This window comes from Gopherus evgoodei, chromosome 17, assembly GCF_007399415.2.
Source record: "Gopherus evgoodei ecotype Sinaloan lineage chromosome 17, rGopEvg1_v1.p, whole genome shotgun sequence".
Taxonomy (NCBI): domain Eukaryota; kingdom Metazoa; phylum Chordata; order Testudines; family Testudinidae; genus Gopherus; species Gopherus evgoodei.
In genome coordinates, this window is record NC_044338.1 from 19,638,238 (window position 1) to 19,658,904 (window position 20,667).

Here is a 20,667-nt window from a genome sequence, read left to right on the forward strand (position 1 = left end):
CGAGAGTACGCCCGACAAAGGATCGCGAGAGCTGGGCAAGGGGTGGTTCCCAACTGACGTCAGCCTTGGTTACGGCCGTGCGTCGCAGCGTAGCAACCAGGAGGTGAGACGGGAACGGGAGCGGGCCCAGGGCTTGGAAGGCCCCTGGCTGAGCTAGCGCGATCTTGACCGTCATAATGGGTATCAGAGGGGCACAGCTGCAGGAGCCACAGGTGCCATGGCAACAGACCTCCATGGGTGCCGTGGCAACAAATGTCATGGTTGACGTGGCAATTGATGCCACAGGTGTCATGGTAATAAATCTCCATGGGTGCCATGGCAACAGATGCCACGGGTGTGATAGGTGCCATGGCAACTGATGCCATAGCAACAGACACCCTAAGTACCATGGCTACAGACTCCATGGCAGTGGCATTGAATGGAGTAGGAGAACCTGTGCAAGCTGCGAAGGTGACGTTTCATGTGGAGTTCTGGAGCCCCGGCCTTTGTCTGGATCACTTACAGCTGGGGGCATATTGTTTTATTTTGTATTTATTGAAATTTATTTTTTGTTGTTTTTTTTGTTGGTTTTTTTTTTTACAAAATATAGAGAGAAACTCCAAGGGGATGAAGGGCGGGAAGGTTTGATCTGGTCAGAGGAAGATCTCAGGCTTTTCAGTCTCCCGTTGCCTGCAGGAGTGGTGTCTATCTATTCTGTTTCCTAACAACACGGATATTTGGGGAACACGTTTCTAAGTTACTGAGAAGTAAATTATTAATGACCAGACAGCACTTGGTCCTGCCATGAGGGCAGGGGACTGGACTCAATGACCTCTCGGGGTCCCTTCCAGTCCTATGAGATAAGAATATCTCCATGGCCCCAAACCTGTGAAATTCCGAGCTCCTACATCTGCCAGTGGAGTCAGCCTCAGCCCCACTCAAGATCAGTCCCTAAATATAGAAATACTGAACATGGATTTTTTTTCTCCAAGAAAACAATTTTAAGAAATGTAAGTCCTGATTTTAGGCAATAGGATCTCTCCGTGTTCATTTCAGATCTGAGTGATGTGCACAGGTGTGGATGCTCTGTAGATCATATTCCGTTTTTATATTTCACTATTTAAATTAGATTTTTTTAGATTGCATTCTAACCTCTATATTTTAAAAAGCCTGATCTTGCAGTTCTCGTGGAGCAAATACCCCTTATGAAGGCAAGGATTTAAGGACTCAAGCTTGGACTCAAAGCGATTGTTTTTATTCACAGATGAGCTGGAATGGATAAAAAGTAAATTTTTCTCATTAGCTTGGTTACTTTACAAGAACTCACTTTTAAAGAATGTATTTACTTTAATTATTATTTCCATTCAGTAAAATGGCAGGGTTGGTTCTCTGTGAGCCCACAGAGCTTTACAACATCTTGAACCAGTCCACGAAGCTCTCCAGGTTAACTGAGCCTAACTATCTCTGTTTACTGGGTAAGCTAATGAGAGTGTTGATATGTATTTTTATTGTGCAATTTGTCATATAGGTCATTCTTTTGTTTAATTATTGGGGCTAGATTGTTGGAAAACTTTGTATGTGCTTTGGGAGTGACCCAACTGCTATAAAAGTCAGTGAAAAGATGCCTATTAAAGTAATGGGAGTTGAATCAGGCTCTTTGTCCCTGTGTAAATGTCTGCACAAGATTCAGGACAACAGGGATAGGTCCCTCAGTCCTCCTTGAACCATTAGCGTGCATGTGATTGTATGGTGCCCAGAGATCTTTGTGGGTCACTGTGATTTTATGTCTAGCCGTTAGTATTTTACTTTGTAGCCACATCTCTGATTAGAATTTGGGAGACCTATTTCTCTTAGACTGTCTCTTCACTGCAAAGAAAGATGTGTTGTACCTTGGGATAACTATATGGAGATTAGCATCTCAATGTGAAAGCCTAGGTGAGACAAGACACAGGAGCTGACTTGTGTCCATTAGGATTTCACATTGAGATGGCTTTCACAGAACCCGTGTCTTAATCTAATAAATACACCTTTATTTGCAGTGCAGACATAGCCTGAGAAGAGGCAGAATGGTCTTGAGGACTGAGCATGTGACTGGAACCCAGGAAAAGGCTGAGGGCTTGTCTACATCACAAAGTTGCAGCGCTGGTGAGGGGGTTACAGCGCTGCAACTTAGGAGGTGTACACATCTGCAGGGCATCACCAGCGCTGCAACTCCCTGTTTGCAGCGCTGGCCGTACTCCCGTTTTGTCTCGGGTGTAGAGGATCCAGCGCTGGTGATCCAGCGCTGGTAATCAAGTGTAGACACTTACCAGCGTTTTTCTTGACCTCCGTGGAATAAGCAGGTATCCCAGCATACCTGAGGAAGCCTCTGGTAATCAAGCAGGTCTCCTTCCCTGATTTGCAGGGGGGTTCGGGGAACGCGAGAGCAAACCGCGGCGAAGCTGGTCTCCTTCCCCGGTTTGCTCTCGTGTTCCCCGAACCCCCGTGCAAGCAGGTCTCCTTCCCTGCGGTTTGCAGGGGGGTTCGGGGAACGCGAGAGGAAACCGCGGCGAAGCTGGTCTCCTTCCCCGGTTTGCTCTCGCGTTCCCCGAACCCCCGAGCAAGCAGGTCTCCTTCCCTGCGGTTTGCAGGGGGGTTTGGGGAACGCGAGAGCAAACCGCGGCGAAGCTGGTCTCCTTCCCCGGTTTGCTCTCGCGTTCCCCGAACCCCCCTTGAAGCCGCCCAACAGCGCTGCAGTGTGGCCACATCTAACACCACTTGCAGCACTGGTTGCTGTAAGTGTGGCCACTCTGCAGCGCTGGCCCTATACAGCTGTACTAATACAGCTGTAACAACCAGCGCTGCAAAATTGTAGATGTAGACATACCCTGAGTTCCACTGCTTGCTCTGCTGCTGTCCACTTAATCTCGCTGGACTAAATTTAGAAATGGTGTAAATGAAAGTGTTAATTGCATGCCTTTAGGCAGATGTAACCTACTTGCTGTGGGGGTGGAAGAAACGGGTATAACAGGAAAAGCAATTAACAGAAAAGCATAGGAAAGCTTAAGGTAAAGCAGAGACCTCCTGCTTTGTCACCAGTTTGTACTATTTGCTTTATCTGACACACTAATCTCCAGTCCCACCCCCTCAGCATGTAAATTACACCATGTTAAACACCCTTAAGTCACCTTACCTGGGTGAAACTTACAACACCATTTATATCACCTCTGAATTGGCCATCAGTGTCTCAGTTTCCTCTCAGTCAAATGGAGATAATGGGCCAAAATCATCCCTGGTGTAAATCCATTCAATTACACCTGGGATGGATTTTGCCAGCTAATATTGCCTTCCTCAAAGAGTTGTTGGGAGGCATAATTAGTTAATGTTTATACGGTGCTTTGAACATTTGAAGTGCTAATTAATGTTAATGAGAGTTGTTATATTATTTTATAACAGGAACTCCTAAGTCATTTAGGAATTTTTCATAGACGTTGTTTTAATGTTGCTATATTATAAAAGTGGTCATGTAAAAATGGCACCTACGTACTCCACACACTTGCTCTCTGGGTGTATTCCATCATATCTGTTTAATACAATGACAAAATAAATTGTAACTATTAGTTGGGTTAGCATAGCAGAGGAATAGAGTAATGAGAGAAATAGCTGGATTCTAGTCTGACTTTTGCATCATCAGTAGAATTGTTTACTAAATTCCAGTCGCAGCATCAAATTCTGCCCTGTATTACATTTATGCAATCTCTGTGCAATGACTGCAGACTTTGGTCCTGCAGAATCTTTATTAGTGGTCGTGACGATATGTGAGAAGGAAATAATGCAGCTCGATTTTCAGATCCCAGGTTAAATTCATAAGGCTGACATCTTGAAAAAACATTGTTTTGCTTGCAAACTGAGACATTTAATCTGAAAGTCAATAGGCACAATAAACATGGAATCCCATGAAGAAATGTATGCAATCTGTATTTTGGTGGTGGGTATCTAGTTGTAAGATTTATACAGCTCTTTGTAGTCAGAACTCCCATTGGCTTCATAAGGAGAAGAATTCTGCCTTGAAGGCACTATGTAAACCATTCATAGGGCCGCCCAGAGGATTCAGGGGGCCTGGGGTCTTTGGCAGTGGGGGGCCCCTGCCGCCGAATTGCCACGGACGACCCGACACTTCGGCAGCAGGTCCCGGGGCGGAAGGACCTCCCACCGTGGGTCTTCGGGGCACTTTGACGGCGGGTCCCGGAGCGGAAGGACCCCTTGCCACCGAATTGCTGCCGAAGACCTGGAGCAGAAGAAGCTCTGGGGGCCCGGGCTCTGCGAGAGTTTTCCGGGGCCCCCGGAGCGAGTGAAGGACCCTGCTCCAGGAGCCCCGCAAAACTCTAGTGGGGGCCCCTGCAGCGCCTGAGGCCCAGGGCAAATTGCCCCGCTTGCCCCCCCCGAGCGGCCCTGACCATTCACATTACCTTCATTGTTATTTTCAGATGCCCGTACAAAGCGTGAGTACAATGAAAGCCATGTGATTACAGCAAGAAGAGTTAAACAGGTAAATTGTGGTTTCAAGTGGGTTTATCATTCATGTGTGATGTCCATGACCTTCTGTTCTGGCTGGGGGGAAGGGCAGGGTGCACTAATGAGCATATCACCTGGTCAGTATCACCAGAAGGGCTGCAGGGAGCTGACAGCAAGCTAAAGCTGCCCTCCTACAGAAAGTAGCAATGCAAACACCACTCAGGCTCCTCAGGGAGGTGTCTTTCTCAGGCACAGCAGCCCCTGCTGTCATGGGAAGAGAACACTTTGTATCCCAGTGTTCCAGCAGGGGTGAATGCTCTGGATCACTAATGAGTCACACACACTGATGATTCTAGGAGTCAGCATTTAGCAGTGAGATAGAATTAGCCAAAAAGGATGAGGAACTGCTCCAGTCTCTCCCCTGCCTGATTCTGGAATGTTTAATTTAGCCCACAAGAGGTACTGCAGATTGGGGTAGAAAAGAGGGGAAGTGAGATTACAGTAGCCTAAAGAAGGGAGACATTGAAGTTAAATATCAGGAAGAATATTCCAGCAATAAGAGCGATTGCACTGCACAGTTGTCTCACAAAAGGCTGAGGTGAAACCCTCATCACTTGAGATGTCTAACATTAGAGAGGACAAAGCATTCAAAAATCTACTGTATTGGCAGGTAGGCCAACAAAATGACCTCCTAGGTCAGGGGTAGGCAACCTATGGCACGTGTGCCAAAGGTGGCACGCAAGCTGATTTTCAATGGCACTCACACTGCTCGGGTCCTGGCCACCGGTCCAGGGGGCTCTGCATTTTAATTTAATTTTAAATGAAGCTTCTTAAACATTTTAAAAGCCTTATTTACTTTACATACAACAATAGTTTAGTTATATAGTATAGACTTATAGAAAGAGACCTTCTAAAAACGTTAAAATGGATGACTGGCACGCAAAACCTTAAATTAGAGTGAATAAATGAAGACTCGGCACACCACTTCTGAAAGGTTGCCGACCCCTGTGCTAGGTCTTTTCCATTTCTAACTTCTGTGATTCACTGAAAGGAGTTAGATACACAAGTCCCATTAATGGGAACTGTGCTTGTAACTCCGTTAGATGGCTTTGCAAATCAGTCAGCCTTAAGTGCCTTCACTGGTAAACATCACTCCATTTGACAGAAAGTACAGGTGACTAATTCAAGTAAATAGGAACAGTTGAGCTGGTCTGAAATAGTTCCATGGTGACCATTGCAATGATAAATAAATACTGCAGGGCTGGAGGCTGCGAACTTAGGGGAAAACACATTCAGAGATCTGGGGAAAAAAGCTGATGTTCAAAAGACAGGATGAAACAAAGAGGAGACTCAGAGGAGGCCACACTGTCCACTGCTTTGCATTTACGCCTGTGCAATGTAGATGTAAATCGCTACCATTCTGAAGTAGTTATACCAGCTTTACTCTGGTGTAAATGATTGCTCAGGGTGAGAGGCAACAGTGAATCAGGAATGAGTTGATGTAACTTGGCATATAAATTCCTTGGCATATAAGTTACACATCACCCTAGCTCTTCCATAGACTTAGACCCAGACCCACTTGCTGACATGTAACTTACATCACTTCTGAATTCCGCCCACTTTATTCAAAATAAGGTATAATGGTAATTTTGAAGAAATTGCTAGGGATAGTCCCATGAGGAAAAATGCAGTCCCCCTCTTACTAAGATTCTTTTGTGTTTTTGCTAGAATCCTGGGGGGGACTATCTGGTACCTGAATCAGTTGAGCTGGAGTGTGTCAAATATTGTGTCGTATATGATAGCAAAACCAGCTCTTTGGATGATATCTATTACGATGATTATGAAGAGAAGGAGGAGGATGAGAAAGGTATGTTGACTGGCAAGCGAGAGATTCGTACTACAATTCACAGCCCAGCTATATTGTTCTCTTCTATCAATCCCACCACCTTGGTAGGTGAACAGCTCTCACTCCTCATTTATCTTTATTAACTTATTTCTCTTTCAAATAACTTGACAAGAACACTTAAGTGCACAGCCTTTATTTTGGTAACGTTACACCATCAATAAGCCTCGTCTGTCATAATATTTCACACATTCTAGTCTAGGCTTTATAAATCCAGATTTTCTTTCAAGGTCCCTGGGTCTAGACTGGCTCATCTTTCAATGTGTGAACCCTTCACTTTCAAAATCATTTAAGTGGAAAAGGGGCTATTTTTCCCAGTTCAACTGGGGTTTAGTGTGTTTATTTATTGCTTTTTAGGGACTGAAGCTCCCTCAGGGATCTCAGGATTTGAATCCAGTTCTTCATGTTCACAAAGTGAGTTTTTTCTTTTTATTAGTAAGCGCAGGATAAAAAAAGAAGGATTTGCATGATCGTAGTAACAAAAATAGGACTTATCTTTAATGAGAGTAGTAATTTGATGAAGTTCTGTGGCAAATGCTTAAGTCTGGAAACCCAGAGTATAAAATGCAGACCACGGCACTGATAGCTTTATGCATCTGTTGAGTTCATTTAAAGATACCAGGAAACATTGAAATTATTTTTCCCAAACGGCAGATTACCTTTTAGACCCCAAACTTGTAGTGACCTTGCAGCTCATTGCAGAATCACGGTCCTTGTTTCTAGATCTCCCCTGCCTCCCCATTATCCAGTGTTGCAAAGTGACTACAACAGTTCTAGTTAGCATAGAAGTATTTTGCAAACACAGATGTTTTTAAGAGGACGTGATCCACTTTCAGCACATTTCACCTTGTTTCAGGCATTAGTTTGAAATTGACAAAGCTAAGAAAGTTGAAATTGTAACTGCTAGTTTGTTAAAAATGTCTTTGTGAATTCTTAAAATCCAGCTATTTGCAGATTTGATAAAATTGTCCATAAGACCTAACTAAAGGCTTGTCTATACATACAGCAGCACAGTGTGATTTTTCACACCCCCTGTCATAACATTTCTTTCCGGATCTGGACCTTAGCGTCCCAAATATGGGTGTTAGCATGAAAACCTCCAAGCTTAGTTACCAGCTTGGACCTGGTATTTGCTGCCACCAGCCAGGAATTATACAGTGCCTAGCTCACTGTGGTCTCCCTAAAACCTTCCCTGGGGGACCCCCAGACTCAGATGCCTGGAGTCTTACAACAAAGGGAAATAACCCCCTCCCCTTGTTTCCTTGTTACTTCCTCCCAGGCTCCCCTCCCTGGACGACCCTAGGAGATTCCCTGCTTCCAGTCCTGGAAACACAAGTACCGAGAGATCTAATCTCTCCCCCCTCACCCAGAGGGTATGCAAAGTCAGGCTTAGTAACTCTAACACAAAGAGATTTTCTCCCTGACTTCTTCCTCCCACCAATTCCCTGGTGAGCTGCAGACTCAATTCCCTGGAGACCCCACTAAAGAAAAACTCCAACAGGTCTTAAAAAGAAAGCTTTATATAAAAAGAGTGAAAAAGGACATAATATGGTCTCTGTAATAAGATGACAATATACAGGGTCAATTGCTTAAAAGGAAAAAATGAATAAACAGCCTTATCCAAAAAGAATACAGTTCAAAACACTCCAGCAACTACACACGTGTAAATACAAAAGAAAACAATATAAACCTATTGTCTCACTATCCTTGTACTTACAACTTGGAAACAGAAGATTAGAAAACTTGGAGATAGAGAGAGATCACTCTCAGAGCTGAGAGGGTCACCGATCCAAGACAAAGAACTCACACCCCAAAACTTCCCTCCACCCAGATTTGAAAAAGTCTTGTTTCCTGATTGGTCCTCTGGTCAGGTGTTTCAGGTTACTCCTTTCCAGGTGAAAGAGACATTAACCCTTAGCTATCTGTTTATGACACCTCCCGAATGATGTCATTATCCTGACCTAATTTCCTAGTGTAGACCAGGCCTAAGAAGTAAACAAACACATACCTTGCCTTTGATATATGCTCCAATCAGAGCTTTAGGCCTTGATTCTTCACTGGCCTGTCTGCTCAGAGGTCACTGTAGAATCAAAGCCTGAAGGCTCCCATTCTGTACAGGAAAATCATTGGGCCTAGGTGTTCAAAAGTGACTAACAATTTGAAGTGCTTCAACTTGAGACTCCTTAAAGAGGCCTGATTTTCAGAGGGCGGGTGCTCAGCACTTTCTGAAATTCAGATCCCTTTATGGTATCTCAACTTGAGCACCCCAAAACTGATACACTAAATCATTAGGCACTTGAAAATGTAAAGCCTTGATCTTTACATCAACCTAATTGATTTTTTTCTTCTGTATCTTCTGTGGTACGTTGTTCCAAACATATAACTTGATTTGAAACAGTCTGATTGAGACTCCTATGCCAAATCTAAGATCCAATCCTGCAAACACTTATGTACGTGCATTACTTGCTCACAGGAACAATCTCATTAGGTACACAGTAAAATGGGACCTTAATTCAGAGTTTTATTGCAGAGAAAATCACCTCCAATGAGACATGAAAAATAGAATGCGATGGAGAACCAGAATCATTTTTCCATTGTGCTAATTTAACTGCTTCTAAAGTAGATACAGCTGAAGGAAATCAGAGATGAGTCTGGGGGAGGAAAAACGTCCTACATTCCACATTATTAGCCCTACTTGGAGTCATGATAAGATCAAAGATGGCAAATTTTCCCAAGGCACCTCCCTGTGTCCTTTCATAGACTCATAGACTCTAGGACTGGAAGGGACCTCGAGAGGTCATCGAGTCCAGTCCCCTGCCCTCATGGCAGGACCAAATACTGTCTAGACCATCCCCGATAGACATTTATCTAACCTGCTCTTAAATATCTCCAGCGATGGAGATTCCACAACTTCCCTAGGCAATCTATTCCAGTGTTTAACTACCCTGACAGTTAGGAACTTTTTCCTAATGTCCAACCTAAATCTCCCTTGCTGCAGTTTAAGCCTATTGCTTCTTGTTCTATCATTGGAGGCTAAGGTGAACAAGTTTTCTCCCTCCTCCTGATGACACCCTTTTATTTGTTGGCATAATGAGGGGGAAAAAAAAATCCACCCCAAGAACCAGGAATATTGTTTAGTTTTAAAATAGCAGTACTTCCTTGTAGTACACCTTACTGTAGGGGATCCACAGGGAATAACAGGAGTTAAAATAATACCTGGACCTATGACAGGAACAAGAGGAAGGGAAAAAAATGACAATAGAAAAAAGGGTGCTGTCCAGACAAGAGGTTCGCAGGGAATGTCAGAAACATCCCCCAGTGGCTTCCTTGCAGCTGCAGTAGCTGGAGAGTGATTGTAGCTTTTAATCCTGATCTCTGAAGGTCCTTCAGACATCAGGGTGAAATTCTGGCCCCACTGAAGCCAAAGAGAGTTTTGTCACTGATGTCAGTAGGGTCAGGATTTCACCCCAAGTACTCAGGGCCTGTTGGAAATAACCCTTTCCGCATTTGATTCCCTGCAGCAACCATGTGTAATAGTTTTTCCATGTCTTTAGATGCTGAGGTAGGGGCTGCCATCCAGTGTGCCAGAGTCTTAGAGCAGTTCACCCGCCACCCAGTCCGCATCCTGAAAGGAGGGTATGAGCGCTTCACTGCGTGCTACCATTTCTTGAGGACTCAGAAGATATTCTGGATGCCTCAGGTGAGATTACTGGAGAGAAAGGCCAGGCCTTCAGGCTATAAATTGAATTTTCCTATGTACATTCAACTAATTCCAGTGAATTCCCTAGTAATAATTAAAGGGACACTGTAAAAAAAAACAAAAACAAAGAGTAACAGACGTATTGGAGCATAAGCTTTTGTGGGGACACTGTCAATCTGATGTCTAGTCAATTTTAAAAAAGGAGTCAAAAATCATGTCAAGTAATACCCTTGCCCCGGAGTCCCTCTGCTAATTGTTGTTCTTTTACAATCACAAGTATCTATTTTTCTCTCCCTGATGTTGCGTGGGAAAACTCACAAAAACAACATGGGAAACTGACTAACCTTAAACTGCTGTTAGATTAAACAAATCTCTTTCAGTTATAGTAATCTGAGGTGTTATAACAATAGCAGGTAAACATGTTTGGACAGAAATTGTGACTGTTTTTTTTTTAAGATGATAATATATCTTGAATAACTTCTTCCATGCAATGGCTTTCATCCCCAAGGATCACAAAGCAAACTGATACATTTTTTCAAGTATTGACTCAGGGAGAAAAGTGCCACCTATTGAGTTACTTACATTATTTCCAGCAGCATCCTGTTCTGTTCTGTTCTCTTATCCAAACATTAACCTGACTGGAGCCTGGTTAGACTGCAAGAGATAAACATCCCACTTTAACATCTGGGGCAAGGCTTAAGAAAAAAGGGTAGCGACACGTCACTGCAACATGTATTTCTTTCTGTGTTCTTCTGTTTCACATAAGCTGTGTAGTAAGTTGCTGGCCTGTGCAGTGGTGCAGTGCCATGTGCTGGCTTAATAAGGTGGCTTACGAGTGATCTGCAAGGAGAAAATAAATTCTTTGTGCCCTTTCTTGCTTCTTTATGATGTGTGACACGCCATCTACCTCAATTCTCCCTGCAGTTACAGTTGGATACAGCCTTCTCCTATACTTCTCTAAACTGTTTTCAGTGCTGCTTTGTGCTGTCAAACAGCTATTGTGTTTCACCCTAGTGAGGGCTGCATTTCAGTGGTGAACACTGGTGCATAGTCACTACTCAACTCTCTTCCCTTCCACGCTTGGCATGGCTACAGAATTTTGTCCTTAGCCTTCATGCTGCCCAAACAGTAGGCTGTGCTCAGCTATGCTCAGAATTTTTCCTGCTCTGGTAGGAGCCATGAGTTGGAGTTGTGTTACGCAGTCACACTACACCTGCCAGTCCGGTTTGACAAGTGGTTTCATTTGGCCTTGGATCAAGTAATTAGAAACTCTAATTAATCTGAGGTAATAGTATCCTTACCTGCATTACAAAAGACATAGTCTCTCTCTTATTCTTTTTTTTTTTATTCCAGCAGGGCCACATTGTCAGTGACCATGTTCATTTCATTGACTGAGTCTATGGATAAAGTCTGTTCTTCAGAATATCTGTCCAATTAAATGAATGTACCTCATTTCTGTTTGAATGTAGGTGCAGGACATTGACTTAGCACTGGTTCATGGCTTCTCAGGATTCAGGTTTAAGAGCTTCCCAAGCTAAGATGAAGGCAAATAGATATAGAAATAGATATATGAAGGTAAATAGATAGTTCTTTCAACTTTATTAATCCTTTTGTTTCTCTGGTGCAGGAACTGGATGCTTTTGAGCCATATCCTGTAGAGATATTGCCTGCTCAATTATATATGGGAGATTACAGGCAGGCCTGTGACCAACAGATTCAGAAGGATCTGAAAATCAAAGCACAAGTCAACATTTCAGAGGAGCTTGCAACGCTGTAAGTGAAATGGTCTAGTTGGATTGACATCGGGGTGTGTGTGTGTGTGTGTGTGTGTGTGTGTGTGTGTGTGTGTGTGTGTGTGTGTGTGTGTGTGTGTGTGTGTGTGTGTGTGTGTGTGTGTGTGTGTGTGTGTGTGTGTGTGTGTGTGTGTAAAGCTGCCAAGTGATGCAGTACAGCATGGGAGCCCAGCAGCAGAAGCTGCATGTTTGTAGACCTCACAGGAACCTTGTGAGATACTCATTCAGTCAGAGTAGAATGGTGATTAGAAGTAATAAACTTAAAGCTATTTAATGCCTGTTCTTCTGACTTCTCTACTTTAGCGGTTGCAAAGCAATGACTTATCACTACATCAGCCTACTGTAGCTCAGAAGAAGTGAGAACATATACAGCAAGAATGGGATCATTATCACAGATCCTCAGAGGTACCTAGGTGCTTACCTCTCATTGAAATCAATGGAAATTAGGCATCTAAAGACCTGTAAGAATCTGGGCCTAAGAGTTCAACACTTAGCACCAACGTTCACAGTGAACCTAATGCCACATTTAAGAGGAAAATTTACAAACCAACATACTTTAAAATGTAATTCATTTACCTTTTGTGTGATTTCTCTTACTTCTTTTTCTGTATTTCTCACTGACTGAAGCTATTTGACTAGCCACTCAAGTCAGTGGGCGAGCTATATTAGAACTACAGCTCGCTACAGCCAAAAACCCAATGACATTTTGCAAGGATGTGATGAGTGAGGAAGAATATAGCTTTCTGCCTGGTTACATTTATACAGCCAGTTTTACCAATAACCAAGCAGTTCTTGTGTATGTGGCTCCAAAGAGAGAGAACCCTCAAAAATCTCAGAGAACTGGACTTCCTCTCAGCTCTAAGTCACTGTTCATTACATGAAATGCATCTGCATAGCTTAAAAATTCCTCTTCATTGTTTTGCAGTCTTTTCTCAGTGAGATGAGATACCTTGTAAGGTGTATAACACCTTAATAAGAAACCACACAAAGCAGCATCTGTGTACATTAATTATATATTTAGGAAACTCCCCAAACATGTATGACATGCAAGAACACTTGCTTTCAGATATCTGCCTTCATCAAGCTCCCAGGTAGAACATACTATAGGGTGATGTTAATACATAAATACTAATACAGTTTCGGGTGGCTGACTGATAACAGAACTATTGGTTATGCACCTAATGCAGCCTCAGAGTCTCACTCACCCTTCCTTACTATGATGATGGCAATGAAAAGTTATTACTCATGTAACTTCAAATAAAATATGACTGATTTGGCCCAGGCAAGTAGAATTTGGCAGAACTACTTTATTGGCCTGTTTAACTTCACTCCTGTGTGCTCCCTTTCCAGTTTCACAGATGAGAGCAAAACACTTCTTCATGTTTCTGTGGCAGATTCCCCCGATGCAGATCTTTTTTCCTTTTTCCCCACCATTTGTCACTTCATAGGTGAGTGGATTCTGATCTATAACTATCAAGTGTGCACACTGTTCTTTTGAATGCGGAGGTTCATAGTCTTTTAACACCTAGAAGCATGGTCCCAACAGCCTCTGCTCACTGGAGGTATTCAGTCCATTTACTGGTGTGATGGGTTCCCCCCTCTCGGGATGCTGCTTGGAACTGGGATACCACTGAGCCCACCTGACCTACCAGCCTGGACTCCCTTTTCTCCCCGTAAAGCTCTCCGAGCCTGCTATTTCACCAGCATACACACAGTTAGGGGCACACTCAGCGCTACACACACAAGTTCTTTAACCAGCCCTTGCATGGGAAGGCGAAGCTAAGGTACCTCCCAGTTCCTAAGGCACACACCCCTCTCAAAAGGGTAAACCCCAAATTATACCATTTTGCGCTGCAGAGAGAACTGTATAGTGTAAGCTCATGAAATTCACTCCCTCCCTCAAAGTGGAGAGGCATATACACAGCTCTGTGCCCCAAGTTATGATTTCCCCACACTGGTTTTAGATAAAACAAAAACAAATTTATTAACTACAGAAGATAGATTTTAAGTGAGTATAAGAGATAGCAAATAGATCAAAGCAGATTACCAAGTAAATAAAACAAAAAACATAGTCTAAGCTTAATGTATTAAATGAATTGATTATAAGTAGCAAATTCTCATTCTGAATGTTGTTTTAGGTAGATTGCAGAGATTCTTGAAGGCAAGCTGCACTCGCTAGCAGCTTAAAACTCCAGATATTCCTTTCATGTGCTAGTAAACCCTCTAGCCTGGGCTCAGCCCTTCCCCCAAGTTCAGTCTTTTGTTTCTCAGGTGTTTTCAGCAGGCTTCTTTCTTGGGCAGGGAGTCAGTGAAGAAGGAACCATGATGATGTCACTTCCCTGCCTCGAATAGGTTTTACATATGGCGGGAACCAGGGATGAAAGTAAAATTGAAAACTTACTGGTACGGGGACCAGCTCTGCGCGCTCCCACGGCAGTGCTTTAAAATATGGTGGTAGCGGTCAGTACCGGCAGCCACTTTTTACCAGTACGCCATATTGGCCTGTACCACTCTACTTTTACCCCTGGTAGGAACCCTTTGTCTCCCAGTTTGATTCCCACACCCTTTCAATGGAAAAACACTTGTATTATCATGGAGTCCAGTACCAGGTGACTTGGTCACATTTCTGTAGGACCACAGCAACCATGAGACAGAGGCTGTCTGTAAGGTCCTCAGGAAGGCTTCCCAGGATTGTTCCCTGGTGGGAGATAAGCATCTTCCAAGACCTATTTTCTCCCTACTGGTTCTTTCCAGCCAGTAATCTAGATTGATTGCATTCTGCCTAGTGGGGGTTCCTCAGGTGTAAACACATTTGTAATAAATGCATAGACAATATTCCTAACTTTAGATACAAAAAGGATACATGCATACAAATAGGAGAATCATATTCAGTGAATCATAACCTTTTCAATGATACCTCACATGACCTATCTTGCATAAAATACATCTTAGTTATGCCATAATCATATCATAACCATATCTCTATGAAGAATATGGGGCACAGTGTCACACATCCCCCCTCCTTAGATTACTGCTAGAGGGTTAGTCACTAATGCGAAGGCAGTGTGTCTGGTGTCCTAGGAGCAGCACGGTGGTAATGGCCTTCCTCATGCATTCATCCCATTATTCCTTAAAGGTACATCTACACTTCTGCTTTCTACAGAGAGTGATGTGGTTGTACAACTCCCAAGTTTTACCAAACACTGGAATGTCATCCACAGGTGTTTTAGCAAAGTTCTGTGTTTCTTTTCCCAGGATGCCTGAAAACATTTTTGTGTGTAGCATTGTTAACATAATGCAGATCTCAATACCTTTGCAATGTAGGTGTCTTGGCATTTAGCCACCAATGCTATGAGACAGTGTGCCTCAGTTTCCCCTTCCACACAAACAGTCTAGGTTTGTTATGCTTTTTCTGCTGTGCCAGCTATTACTGCTGTTAATTGGCCGGTCCCCTATAGAGCTGCATTCCATCTCCAGGACTGTGCCCATGCAAAAAATCCACCCTCCCTCCTAGGGTTTCTTTGTAATTTTCACTCCAAACATTGGAATTTCCCTACCCCCTTCTCTCAGCAGCTTTCACTTAGTTTCTGGTGAATTTTACCTGCCTGGGAGATTGCTTCCTCTTCCCCTTTCTCAGATGGGTCATTGGCATTTTCACAGACACCCAACTCGTTAGTAGCATTCTTATCCTGTCTTAAAGAGACAGAGTTAGATTTCACAAGTACATTAGGAACAGCATTTTGCAAAAGTGGGACCTGTATTGGGGTACCCTCTGTCACCCCTCTCTCTCTGTTCCCAAAAGGTCAGTTGTTTGACTGCTCCCTTCCGGGAGGTCACTTACACATTTCCCTCTTAAAACCTGAGCCACGGGCTGGGTGCCTGGGAGCACAGACATTGACCCAGCAAATCTGTTCTGGGCAAACCCTCCCATGTGATCAGTGAGGAGACACTCCTGTACTCCCCCAAAATCCTTCTCAACTTCCTCGTCTGAGCCCCACTCTAAGTCACACACATCTGTGCTCCATGGAGTGGGATCTGGCCCCTGTTCAGCTGTGGGTTCCTTATTTGCTCTTTATTTTACATATTATTTAAATTAACATCTGCACCAATGTCCTTCCTACACTGTCAGTATTGATAGCATTTTAATAAAACATTCACAGTTCGCAAAAACGCTCATTAAAAACCTTGCTTAAACTAGTTATAATCAAAACATAACAGTAACAAGACCCTGAATCATATCCTTGCTAACTCTTACTTTCCCATAACACTCTGACTTCTCACACTAGCAACTTCAGTTTTCCATGCTCCTCTACACTTAGGCTAACTTAGGTCCAAAAGCTAACTTCTTAACCCAATCCATCCTATAACGCCAGGACAGACCCTTCTGGGGCGGTGTAGAGAGACGTGTCCTGACACTGCCCAGCTGTACCTATCAGTGGTTTAAGCGGGCTCGTGTCTCCGGGACTATTTATCTGGCACCTTTCACCAGTATTAGAAATTCACTTAAAGAATAACAGGAGTGGGGATTGTTCTCTGGCTTTGATTTTTCAAGACACTAATTTGTAATGCACTTTTCTTTGGTTAGATGCTAAGATGGCTCTTGGAGCAGTTCTGGTTTTCTCTACCCTGGGTCTAAGTCGGAGCAGCACGGCGGTAATGGCCTTCCTCATGCATTCATCCCATTATCCCTTAAAGGTACAGCTACACTTCTGCTTTCTACAGAGAGTGACGTGGTCTCCTGTACCTTTCTATTTCTGAACTCTTCTGAGGTGCTGGAGTAATGAGGAGCAAATAATCTGTGCTTTAATTCAAACTCCCTGACTACATTGTAACATCAAGGAGGGGACTTGGGTTTGATTCCCGGGCCTGTGATAATGCAGCTCAGTATCTGCCTGGAGAGTGATCTGTATCTATCCTCCCCTGTTTGCCAACAGATCGCCCGGAAGCCAGGACTACAAACATGGCTGACTGGAAGGATTACATATCTAAGCAACTCTGCTTTCCTGGATCTCAGAAAGAGAGAGACTTTCTGAGTCTGGGAGCTACCATGACCTGACTTTGTCCCTTACTCCTGCGGGACATAGGAAGTCCAGCCCACCCTGCTTGTGGAACTCTGGCTTTGTGCCCTAAAGCTGAGGTCAGCAGCACAGGTGTCTTTAAAATCCCAGATTGCTTCCCCAAGACCACATCTCGTGATCCACAGATATTGTTCTAGGGAAACCCAGAATAGGGCTGCACTAGTTTAAGAGGGGTGCACTCTTCAATCTTAAAGGACTAGCACATCTCATTACATAGCTCCACAAGTCTTCATAAAAATATTGGGTGAAGGCTGAGAAGTACCTAGCTGTATACTGGATTGGTTGCTTATCCCCAAATTCCAGGATGTTCCTCAGTTTACTCAGTGTCCCAGCATTTTGAAAAGGTAGGTCTGTCTCTCATTCTGCCTTCTCTGGGCAGACTCGGGTATTGATGCTGTCTGATCTCCTCCATGCCTTTGAAGTGAGACCCACTAAAAGTCTTGATTGTGTTTGGAAAAGGAGCCCCTCTTCTGGAAATTGAGTATTTGAATCAAAGCTGTCCTGAAGCTGAGCATAGATCTGGCCCATATTTTGTGTGTAAACATTTGCAACACAAAATGAGGCTTCTTACCCTGCAAGGCACATCAGAGTAATTGCAGAATGAGTTTGCCAGCAGAATAATGGAGACTCACTGCATACTTTGCAGAGGCACTGGAACCTGCGGACCTACCCTACTAATACTGGATCTGATTGCTCCCACACACTGATAACAGTCCAATCACCATCACAACCTCCCATGCTGAGCCCTACTAAAATACTTTAACTTACTGCACCCACAGTGCAAAAGTCCAAAGCTGATAACTGACTTTTCCCTTTATTGTGATCAACGTTTTTGTTTTAACATCTAGTCGAGTCTAAACAGAGCACCCCCACCACAGGCTGCCCATAGTGAAACAGGCTGAATGCTTGAGATTCCTGGTCCACGAAGCTTTTCTATGGGATAATTCAAACAGACAATCTTGCCGGACTGCAGCAGTGAAATATACTGAAGCTGGTCTTTCAGTTAGGTCTTGGACCCAGTTTGGACAAAAGTCTTGGAATGCTTTAGTGAGGCTTCAGGGATCTGGAGACGAGTATGTTAATAGAAATTGCACTGGTAGAACATGCTCCTGCCAAACCCTTACTCATATGAGTAACTAGTGTGTGCGGGCTACTTGTGTGATTAGGAATTCATCATAGGAAGGTTGGAGGTTTAGGCTGTTGGTCCCCGTATCAGAGATTCGGAAGAAATCATGCAATACCATTTCACCTTTCATCTTATTAAGCTTAAGCAATCCTAATTATGCTCCTGATTGCTATAAGAAATCCTGATTTTTATCTGATGGGAGGGACCTTACTCAGCAACTGTAGCCAGAGAGGAGTGCAGTGCATTTGTGTAACAACCCTGCTGTTTAACAGCAATCCAAGCTAATTACCTGAAACTAACAATCGCAATGGCTGTAATTAGCACTTGGGATAGCTGGACCGCTGCTTTGCTGCTATAGATCACCACTGTGCAATAGCGTATAGTGCCAGTCCAGGAAGAGGAGACCCTCTGTCGTGTAGCGGTAGGTAGCTGCTGCTTCTCTGCTTTTTCCACTGAAAAAGATTGTTAGCATTTTACACTACAGTCAGCCCCAGTAGCCCAAGGTAGGGCTCTGGCACTGTCTTGCTGCAGAATGGTGGAAGGTACATCACAGATGAAGAGAGAGATCTGAGCTGAACACTATAGGAATATTCATAACCAGGATATCAGTGTGGTTCATTTTAGATAGGACCCTAATAAATTCACGGTCCATTTTGGTCAATTTCACAAGCGTAGGATTTTAAAAACCATCAGTTTCATTATTTCAGCTATTTAAATCTGAAATGTCATGGTGGTGTAATTGTAGGGGTCCTGACCCATAAAGAGTTGTATGTGTGTGTGGCGGGGCTGTAAGGTTATTGTAGGGGAGTTGCGGTACTGCTACCCTTATTTCTGGCTGCTGCTGGTGGCAGCGCGCCTTCAGAGCTGCATGGCTGGAGACCAGCGGCTGGTGACTGGAAGCCCAGCTCTGAAGGCAGAGCAGCTGCCAGCAGCAGCAGCGCAGAAGGAAGGATGGCATGGTATGATATTGCCAACCATACTTCTGCGCTGCTGCCCACAGACCTGGGTCCTCAGTCAGCAGCCGCCTCTCTGCGGCTGCCCTGCTGTGAAGGCAGCAGCACAGAAGTAAGGGTGGCCTGGTATGGTATGGTATTGCCACCCTTACTTCTGCACTGCCGCTGGTGGGGAACTGCCTTCAGAGCTGGGTGCCCGGCTAACAGCCGCCAGTCTCCAGCCCCCCAGCTCTGAAGGCAGCGCAGAAGTCAGGGTAGCAATACTGCGACCCCCCTAAAATAATCTTGTGACCCCCTGCAACTCCCTTTTGGGTCAGAACCCCCCCCCCATTTGAGAAAACCTGGTTTCCCTTGTGAAATCTGTACAGTATAGGATAAAAGCACACAAAAGACCAGATTTCACGGTCCATGATGCATTTTTCATGGCTGTGAATTTGGTAGGGCCATAATTTCATAGAGATAAGAGGCTACTCTGAAGTTCAGCTCTGATCCAAACTACCTGCAGGGCTCCTTTGTGCTAGGTGCTGTACAAACACAGGACAGACAGACAGTCTCTGCCCTCTGAACCCTCCAAAGCCCGATAACATCATTTTAATTCCAAATCCCTGGTAGACGCACTGCGGGAAATGCTCTTTGCTCAAGGTGCAAGGTTCCCTATTATACCCCTGCCTGGCAGAGCCCACCTCTAGGAGAGAAGTACTATAGCCTCACTGCTGAGGCTCCTGAGTCAACGGCTTTAGTGAAACTGATACCAATCCGATGGAAATGAGACTGAGACCTCCAGTTCCTTTCCCATAGGCAGCTGGATGGCCATCACTTGATCATGAATTTTGATCATTACTGAGCTGGACTGAAGCCGATGATCTTTATGGACTGGAGAAGGGCTCCATATCATTATACTACTCCCCTCAGACAGTTGCCTTGGTACTTCTTACTTTCAGCGGTCTAACTGTGTATTACCAAAAATGGAAGATTTCAAAAACCTTGTAATTGACCGAGTCCTTTCTTTCTCTACTGGTCCAGATACCACATTGGTTCATTTCTGTCTGTATTTGTTCAGTGGCACAATAGGGTCCTGGGCCATGAGGAAGCTCCTAGATGCTAAGGAAATGCAAATAATTAATCATGTAACCTGGACAATACAAAGGAAGCAAGTTCCTGAGTCTTCTCCTGTCTTTACTTGTATTTGTAGAGGGCTTGGAAATACATCCAGAAATGCAAACAAACATGAGACCAAACCGTGGCTTTGTGCAACAGCTGTCAGCCTGGGAAAGCCAAATCTATGGGTCAGCGATCACAGATATCTCCGAACCACATTACTGACAGGCAGCAAGGAGAACATCCAACAGGGAAAGAAGCCTTTCCATCTGTACCACAGTTTAACTTGGGCTGTACTGTTTAGGTAAGGTTTGACTAGAATTGGTTGTTATGAATAAATAAGAATAATATAATCATCTGAACTTTTAGGATTGGTTTTCATCTTCACATATTATTTACATCATTTTGGGGGCCATCATTTGGGATCCAATCACTTATTTGGGCAAATTTGCTGAACAGCCAGTGAGAGTTGTGCATGAGTAACGACTTCAGGATTTGGCTCATTTTGGTTAATTGTCACTTCTGTTGGCTAGGACAATTTCG

The 20,667-nt window shown here is 43.9% G+C and overlaps 1 protein-coding gene across 3 annotated transcripts; it reads left to right on the top strand.

Annotated features, from left to right (window-relative positions):
• Window positions 1-218: 218 nt before the first annotated feature.
• STYXL1 (serine/threonine/tyrosine interacting like 1) lies at window positions 219-20,350 on the top strand. Of its 3 annotated transcripts, none has more exons than XR_003996927.1 (11): window positions 219-1,264; window positions 1,348-1,454; window positions 4,446-4,507; window positions 6,202-6,340; window positions 6,734-6,790; window positions 9,931-10,076; window positions 11,704-11,849; window positions 13,220-13,317; window positions 16,455-16,564; window positions 16,804-17,006; window positions 20,219-20,302. XR_003996927.1 is itself a non-coding variant. In XM_030536494.1 (9 exons), exons 1-9 carry the CDS (start codon window positions 1,254-1,256, stop codon window positions 20,255-20,257), a joined length of 858 nt encoding a protein of 285 aa, XP_030392354.1. In that variant the 5' UTR covers window positions 219-1,253; the 3' UTR covers window positions 20,258-20,350. The 3 variants fall into 3 exon arrangements, 1 of the variants encoding a protein (XP_030392354.1); XR_003996928.1 differs by having other exon boundaries at window positions 16,804-17,291; window positions 20,219-20,270; XM_030536494.1 differs by lacking the exons at window positions 6,734-6,790; window positions 16,804-17,006 and having other exon boundaries at window positions 20,219-20,350.
• The last annotated feature ends 317 nt before the right edge of the window (window positions 20,351-20,667 follow it).